At 36.6% G+C, this 9328-nt stretch overlaps 1 protein-coding gene across 1 annotated transcript; it reads left to right on the top strand.

Moving 5' to 3' along the window:
• The first annotated feature begins 3166 nt into the window (after positions 1 to 3166).
• LOC140986219 (uncharacterized) lies at positions 3167 to 8670 on the top strand. Its single transcript, XM_073454296.1, has 7 exons — positions 3167 to 4543; positions 4653 to 4842; positions 6101 to 6204; positions 6321 to 6423; positions 6518 to 6816; positions 7431 to 7736; positions 8116 to 8670. The coding sequence occupies exons 1-7, from the start codon at positions 3389 to 3391 to the stop codon at positions 8458 to 8460; spliced, it is 2502 nt and encodes an 833-aa protein (XP_073310397.1). The 5' UTR covers positions 3167 to 3388; the 3' UTR covers positions 8461 to 8670.
• The last annotated feature ends 658 nt before the right edge of the window (positions 8671 to 9328 follow it).

Raw genomic sequence — 9328 nt, 5'->3', positions numbered from 1 at the left:
GTACTAGAAATTTTTTTTCTTTCTAATTCATTCAGCCGAAACACTAAGCATTTAAAATATGAATATTTTGCACCATTTAAAAATAAAACAGCCAATTATTACTTGAAATCTAAAAGAAAGTAATTCAAAGCATAAAATCGTAAAACGTCAACCAACCTAAACTAACATTATTTCAAAAATGAACTTAACTCTAACACCCTCTCAAAACATCTCAAAAACATCATAAGTCATAAAAATAGTTAAGTAATCATAATAAACATAGTTTTATTTGCGGAAAACTAGCGACGGTCCTCGGGTTATGTGCACCTTCAGTCCAACAAGATCAACCATCAAGACCTCCATTAACATCAATCTCATGCTCACCTGCATCGATCACATCTAGTGAGTCTATTGACTCAACAAACTTTAATCATGATAACAAGTAATACATATACATTCACAAGCAACAATGAAAATACTTTTAATAAAATAGCTTTTCATGAAAATAAACTTTAACATTTTCCGTTCAGCATATCATATCATATTTTCTTTCATCATATACGTATACGTTTCCCTTTTTATTGAATTCAGATCCTCAATTGTGACTTTCGTATTGGCTGAAAGTGGATCTATCTACGTATTACCACGGTACCGGACGGCGGGGATATCAGCGACACTCTCACCCATCAAGTGAGCCTTGACCTTACATATCATCATATAATCATATCACCGTATTAATCACAATTAATTCACCTCCTTCAACTTTTCATAATTCCATCACTTATAAAAATTCATGCATATATAAATCATTTTTCTTTTAAACCAAGCATGCAACATGTCTTTTAGCATTAACGTTTCATTATAAAATTCCATAAACGTTTAAAATAAATATTTTAACATTTATTACAGCATTCAGGGCACTGCCAGGACGTCTAAAAATTTTTAGGTGTAAAATGACCGTTTTATCCCTAGACGCATAATTTTCTATAATTATCCCTAGACCTCGAAACGACGTCTCAAATCATTCAAAACTTAACCTATTACCTTAAAAAACTGCTTAAATATACCTTAGAATTAAAATTTAACTTTTCGATAGTTTCCTCGATTCGTTTTTAAACTTAGACGTACATCTCGATTTTGACTCGTATTAATTCGAAACTTAACCAAAGCTTTTCAAATTTTAACCAAAGCTTTTAACACCCAACTAAAGCATATACAACACAATTCAAACCCATTAAAGCCTTTGAACACGCCTAGGAAGCTGCTGAACTTTCATTGCCCTAGGTTCGAACCCTAGCTTGACCACCCTACCTATCCTTCGACTCCGGCCCTTAACCACTCGGTCCAGTACCTTTTTGACCATTCTAAGACCTTGACCACACCTATGTACCCTACTAGACAGAACTTAACACACTAAGGAGCCGCAGCCCTCAATGCCGATTGCCCCTAGCCATACGCTCGAACTTGCCCTTCGTTCCCAGCATCTTGCCCTTGAACCAGCCCTCGTGCAGCCACCATAGGACCATCCTACAGCCCTTTAGGTCTCCTGGACACGCCCTAAATAGCAGCTAAAAACCGTGGCTCTCAAGGTGTCTTAGCCGAAACCCTAGCCCATCCAAACTCCTTGTTTTCGTTCAGCTATGAAGCCTTCCCGTCTAGCCCTTATGTCGACTCCTATATGGCTCCTAAACCCTCTGAAATTCATCTTTTTTTATTGACTTGGCGTGGCAGCCCCTTTATGCCTCATATACATGAGTTTTAAATCATACAAACATAAGTTTTTGATCATGGCATGTCAAGAAATGAAAATAAAAGATGTGCATCATGTTTTTCATGCAAAGATAGTTAAATACACATAATATGGTGTGAAAGATGATTGAAGGGAGATTAAGGCGTGCCTTTGCATTTATTACGCACGAAAATAACTTGACGATGCGAGGGACGTCGATAAGGGGAAGATCTTGCCGAAATTTTCTCCAAATACACGTGAGTTTCCTTCCAAAATCGTGAGTGTGTGCGTGTGGTTTGCTGCTAGGAGTCCTAGTATTATTTGGAGGGGAAGGGGGCGTGTGTTTAGTGGGGTTGGGGAAGGGTTTTGGCTTAAAATGTGATATATAACAAGTGGTGTAAGTTTAGGCCCATTAACATAGTATACTAGGCTCATTAGGTCCATTAACATGGTATAATAAGTCCATTAGGCCGATTAGTTAATATTTAAAATATTTTTTTTTAGGAAAGTTTGTGAAAATATTAGCCGAGTTCTCGAAAAGTTCATATTTCGTCGTCGAAAATCGAATACCGTTTAAAAATACGACTCGGCATATAAAAACACCTCAAAACACTTCATTTTCAAAAATTCCATTTAAATTACCCCACACATTAAGCAATTAAAAATAATTATTTAATAAAAATATTTTCTCTTATATGGTCCTCGGTTTCCATTCCTCGATCACATCTCGAATAACCTTTAAAACATAGTTTTATGCATTCTAACAGTAAACCCTATTTTTAAACATGTAACCATGCGCATCATAATTAACTCATGCCATTAAAACTATTTAATTAGTTATTTTCTATTTTCTCTAGATTTGCATGCAGTGAGGTTACGTTATCGTATTTTTGGACCTTACACAAATCCACTGAGACTTCTATATATATCAGGACAAAAGATATATGAAGACATCATTCAACCTCTTCATTTTTATTTCAAAATAAAATTTGTAATATTTTTTAAGTTTATGTGTGTTGTAATTTCAGCTATTCTCCTCTAGAAGAATTATTTTGTAATAATATGTTGTATATTTGAATAAAAGAACCAAATTTTACTGCCTCTCTCATGTATTATTTTCAAAATTAAACTTCTTTACTATAAACTTTGAGGTGAAAAACAATATAAGGTTATGCTAAGTATTGTTGAAGAGATCTATGTAAAGAACTATCTATTGTGACTATGTGGTCACCATCAATAGATTAATAATGGTTTTTTTTTACTTTTGTTATTTAACTATACAATTTTTTTTTAATAATGATATAATTAAAATATAATTTATTTTTAACTTTTTATTAACTTAAGAATCTAAATTTTTTATTTAACTATCATTAATTTTTTTATAAAATTTATTGTTGCTTCGTCGGAAACTAATGTTGGGCCAAGGCCCAGAACTGTACTGGACTTTGGGAGAGCCCGAAAGAAAATCTGTTCAGTGGCCGGCGCCATTCTCATTCTCCCGAAACACCGAAACAATCGACTGAGACTCTGCTGCGCTTCAATAATACAATTGAAGTTGAATTTTATGCACACAAATCCTTTTAGATACTTACATGAATCTGTACGTTGCATTATATGATGGCGTGGCTTGAAGATTTTTGATTTTCGAAAATTAGGTTTTGACATTTTGTCGTGTTGAGAATGGCTAGGAGACATGATTCTAGCAGCAAGGATGAGAAGCAGGAAATAAGGGGTCGGTACGGAGAGAGTTCGGATGAAGACAGGAGAAAGAGGCGGGAGAAAGTGGAGGATTCGGGGAGTGAAAGTTCGGGAAGAGAAGTGAGTCGTGATGGGGAAGAGAGGAAGGTTGGAGTTGATGCTAAAAAATTGGGTAGAAAAAGGGAGGAAGATAGGAGCTACGGAAGAAGGGATTTGTATCAGGGTAGCGATTCTGAAAGAGGCAGGAGGAGGCGTCAAAATGGGTGTGAGGATAAGGAGCGTGGGAAAGGTGAAAGGCGTGGGGAGAGGAAATATCCAGACCGTGGTGTGGATGATGAAGATGATAGGACAATTGGCTGGAGGAGGGAAAAAAATTATACGGATGAAGATGCTGAAAATGGCCACAAAGGAAGGGAGAGGGAGAGGGATTCAGAGAGTGATAGAAGGGATAAGAGGCGGAGAAATGAAGGTGCACGTGAGGATGATGATGAGAAAAGGCGGTATAGAGGTGGAGAGGCTGGTCGTGCGGAGTTTGGTAGCAAAGAGGAGCACAAGAGAAAGGGGAGAAGGGACCAAAAGGGAGAAAGAGAGAGGCTGCATGATGATGATGTTAATATTGACAGGGGGAGAAAAGAGAATGATAAGGATGGAAGAAAAGAAGAGAGTAGGAGTGTGAATAAAAAAGACGAAGCTTCGAGGCCAATTGAGGCTGATAAAGTGGAAAAACCTAAGCAGAACGTTGGCACAGTCATGGCTGCTAATTTGGGGAGGAGTGGAGGGGTTTATATACCACCATTTAAATTGGCCAGAATGATGAAGGATATCGAAGATAAAAGCAGCATTGAATATCAGAGAATGACGTGGGATGCATTGAGGAAGAGTATTAATGGATTGGTTAATAAAGTGAATGCTACTAATCTGAAGAATATTATTCCCGAGTTGTTTGCTGAGAATCTGATTAGAGGGAGGGGTTTATTTTGTCGTTCATGTATGAAATCTCAAATGGCTTCTCCAGGCTTCACTGACGTGTTTGCAGGATTGGTTGCTGTGGTTAATACCAAGTTCCCTGAAGTTGGTGATCTTTTGTTGAGGAGGATCATTTTGCAGCTCCAGAGGGCATTTAAACGCAATGATAAGGTTCATGCTTCAATTTATTTTATTTGTCTTCCATTTGTTCAAGTTTCGTCATTTAAACAATATGTGATTCTTTAGTGTTAGCTCTGACGATGGTGAAACTTTTTGGCAGCCCCAACTTCTTGCTGCAGTGAAATTTATCGCGCACCTGGTGAACCAGCAAGTTGTTCATGAGCTTATTGCTCTTGAGCTGCTGACATTATTGTTAGAAAAACCTACCGACGATAGCGTCGAAGTGGCTGTTGGGTTTGTTACGGAGTGTGGCGCAATGCTGCAGGACCTTTCTCCTCGAGGTTTGCATGGTGAGTACCAGCAAGCCCAGTTTTATGCAATGTGGCACTCTACTTTTTTCAAAATATAATAGTAACCTCTGTTTTTAGTATGATTTTTAAGGTGTTGATGATTACTTTTATGGCTCTTTTTTGTGATTTTGTCAATGATTGGTTAGGATATAATTTGATAGTTAGCCATATAATTAGTTAAAGCTCAAACTCATTTTTAAGCTTTAATGGGTGAATGATGTTGACTATTCTGTTGTCTTTAATTTTTATTCTATTTTGTATTATCCAAAAGTCCAAAATGCTCGTAGGTTGTAAGAAAATCTGAATATACATGCTTCATGTCGTGCTTGAAGTGTCTCGATTTGCGTGTCCCGATTCACTGACCCTTCCTCGAGTCGACACTAGCTCCGAAGCTTCCCGACACTAAACTGTCCTAGAAATTTGCTAGAAAACGTAAGGCATATGGCTAGAACTCGAAAGAGAATAGCTGAGGGAAAGCGGTGTAAGAAACAAACGAAATTAGCATCCATTCATAGGCTACATTCGGACTAGTTCAGAAGATCCGAAATCAATCTTATCTGTCAATGTGTTATAATCTCATTCGTCTAGTTGAATTTCTCGAGATAATGTAATCCGAAGTAGATCGAGCGGTCTATTTTAAATTCGGTGGATTCCAACATGTTGATCTCGAATTATCAATTTCTTGATAAGGCTTAATTAACAATTATTTAATCATCTCTTAATTAGTACTTCATTCAAAATAATGATTTGGGTCATTACAAAAACTCTGTTATGGATTACTGTATCTTGGTACCAGCTGGCTCTATGTTTCTATAGCTCTCATTTAATTTTACATATTTTTAGTGGTTAACTTGTATTTCATGGAACCTCATTTTATGGTTTTTTTTAGCTCTTTTATGGATCTTTTTTTTTAAAAAATATTTCCTTTTTAATCTGAAATCTGAATCTGAATCTGCATCTCTCCTGGATTTAATTTTAGCTTCTGCAAGTCCGACTAACCATTGGTAACTTTAGATCGTCTGATATTTGATAGGTATAGCTTCTGTACAATGTGTTGTTGGGTGGTAAAAAGTATTCTATGCAATAGCACTGCTGTCTTTTGTCTGATATTTGATAGGTGTAGCTTTTGTACAATGTGTTGTTGGATGGTAAAAAGTATTGTATGCAATAGCATCTTCAATTTTTTGTTTATATGTTGTGCCACTTCAAACGCTGTTATGCGTCTTTTTGTAATGCGATTTGGATTTTCACTCAACAGGCATATTTGAGCGATTACGTGGTATTCTTCATGAAGGAGAAATTGATAAACGGGTCCAATTTATTATTGAAGGTCTCTTTGCTTTGCGAAAGGCGAAGTTTCAGGTGAGATCTCGTTCAAATTTGTATTACGTGGATGTAGAATGCATTGAATCTAGTTTACTTCTTTTATGTGTTAACTTCCTTGGAATTAAAACTCATTCACGATACACCTTTTTCAGGGATATCCAGCCATTCGACCAGAATTGGATTTGGTGGAGCATGAAGATCAACTGACTCATGAGATCTCCCTACTGGATGAAATTGATCCCGAGATTGCTTTAGGTATATTTGGATGATAATCCGCTCTTCATCTGTTACTCTTTCAGTTTCATTTATAGTGAACCTGAGTGTTTTTTATATTTTAATTTAATTGCAGACATCTTCAAGCCGGATCCCCAATTCTCAGAGAATGAGAAACGATATGAAGAATTAAAGAAGCAAATACTTGGTGAAGAATCTGAGGATGAAGCTAATTCTGATGCAGCAGACTTAGATGATGAGGATGATGATGAAGAATCTGAGGAAGAAGACGAAGAGCAGATGAAAATAACAGATGAGACAGAGACAAATTTGGTCAATCTTCGAAGAACTATCTATTTGACGATCATGTCCAGTGTTGATTTTGAGGAAGCTGGACATAAGCTACTCAAAATCAAATTGGAGCCTGGGCAAGAGGTGAGCTATATGATCTCTATATCTTATCTCGTGTTTTTGATGAAAAAAATCACTTGTAGTGTGTCGCTAATGTGTCATAAGTAATGATTCAAGGAGACTCGGAGCCTGATTTTAGCCCTCATAATGGTCATTCAGATGATGGTTACTTTCGGTTTTGGCTATTATGCAGTCTGGTTTTAAGAGACAAGATGCGGCAATATACAAGTGTTGTTTAATATCATTAGATGGACGAATTCCCCTTGTTTTATACTTTTTGTTAGGCAGTAATAGGAAGTCGAAGAGTTTCTGAATTATATGACCTGGTTTTATGTGTCACGAGATACCCTTAATCGATGTCCCTACTGTTGGGAGGCTATAATTTCATGCTTCACCAAATTTTCGAAGTGGCAAGGATAGCAATTTGTATGTTACGTCTGGTCAAGGTTTGGTTGTGGCTTACTAGATCTTAGATAAGTGATGTTTTTTGGGTTTATTTACATCCCAGGGTATATCTGAAAACCTGGGGATGACAAATGGGCGATTACTCTCTTGAAATGTTATATGTCATGCACTGCTTATTAAATTGTTACGTATTGAATGTTGATATCATTTTGTCATCGGTTTTTTCGCCGCAGATGGAGTTGTGCATTATGTTGTTGGAGTGTTGCAGTCAGGAAAGAACATACCTCCGTTATTACGGACTCCTTGGGCAGCGATTTTGTATGATAAACAAGGTCCATCAAGAAAACTTTGAAAAGTGTTTTGTTCAACAGTATTCCATGATTCACCGACTGGAGACCAATAAATTACGGAATGTGGCGAAGTTTTTTGCCCATTTACTAGGCACAGATGCACTTCCGTGGCATGTTCTGTCCTACATCCGGTTGACTGAAGAGGACACTTCTTCTTCTTCCCGTATTTTTATTAAAATTCTCTTCCAGGTGCGATTACATTAATATCTCTCTTACTGCTATCACCCTATTTTTCCTTTTTCTTTCTGTTTGATTTTATTATCTGTTGAATGTATATTCCTAGTGTTTGCTTCTTTGTAAGGATACTCTGGACATTATTCCTGTCATTATTGAAAGATTATAGACCAACAAAGGTAGATTTTGTTTTTTTATATCTTAATTGAAAACTCAAAGGTACAAGTTTTCGTTATCTGGGGTTCAGATGGTTTATATAGAGAGCAAGAAACAAAAGTGAAGAACTTGAACAACCTGCTTGGGGGATTATATTTTTATTTGCCTGTGTGTGCATCTTATTTTGAACTTTTATTAAATGATGCAAAATTTTACTTATTAAGACTTCTCACTGCAGGAATTATCTGAGCACCTTGGCATCCGCTTGCTTAACGAGCGTCTCAGTGAGCCCACAATGCAAGATTCTTTTGAATCTATCTTCCCTCGGGATACTCCCAAAAACACTAGATTCGCGATCAACTTTTTCACGTCCATTGGGCTCGGTGGAATAACAGAAAACCTGAGAGAGTATCTCAAGAACATGCCACGACTCATCATGCAACAACAGAAAGCTGTATCAGAATCAGATGATGAATCTGAAAGTTCTGGTACGGAGACAGAATCCAGATCTGACTCGAGTGAGAGCGAAAGTGAGACTGATAGCGATGATAGGCGGAGAAGGAAGAAAACAAGGAAAAATTAATGATTATTCACAGCCGCTGCCAGGTACTATATTGGATAAGGTAATCTTGAATTATCATTTGTGTGTGCTCCACGCGGACAATATATTAGATTTGTTTTGCAGTTGATCTTCGTTGCCCATGTCACTGTATTTTGTAGCAACTTTTAAGGGAATGCTGTTCTTTTTCTTTTTTCGTTTATTAATATGTACATTGTAATATTGCAATTTTTTTATATGTTTGCTGCAGTTTTGTCAAAGTTGTAGTGGGTATGGTGTGAACCAAATCTTCTAACTTGTAAAGCAGAAGTCATTGTTTTGGTCCATTGAAATTCTGCATCACACGTGATATGTTTTAGCAATGAAACTTGTCTAAATTTGAAGTAATTTCCGATGTAAAAGTTTAGATTCAACATGTAACAAAATGAAAAAAAGATTGTTTGGGCGAGCCCTCGCCAATCAAGTCAAGCTTGGGTGTTACTCGAATAAGGAAACCGAATTCCTCACGTCACTGGTTCTGGTCAATATCTACTTAGGTGAAATGTTCAAAGGTAGTCTGATCATCACCATTGATAATCTGTAATTTTGTATAATAATTTGGAACTAAAAGCGTGATAGTTTTCCTAATTTCAAATACTACGTCTGTTTCTTGATGTTTTTGTACCTATTGTTAGTATTTCATTTTTATTTATTTGGTCTCCCGACTAATTGTGAGTGTAGTAAAATGGATTAAAGATTATAAATGAGCAAAATTTGAGGAGGAAATACTTTGGGTCATAGTTCCTTGATGATCTCCATCGCTCTTTGGCATTGGCTATACAGTTGAAACACGTTATTTGATATGAATCCCCGAATGTAAAAAAAACAAACATGATAATTTGGAATCTTACCC

This window comes from Primulina huaijiensis, chromosome 10 (assembly GCF_012295235.1).
Source record: "Primulina huaijiensis isolate GDHJ02 chromosome 10, ASM1229523v2, whole genome shotgun sequence".
In the NCBI taxonomy this organism is placed as follows: Eukaryota; Viridiplantae; Streptophyta; class Magnoliopsida; order Lamiales; family Gesneriaceae; genus Primulina; species Primulina huaijiensis.
This window is presented reverse-complemented; position numbering and strand designations above follow the sequence as displayed.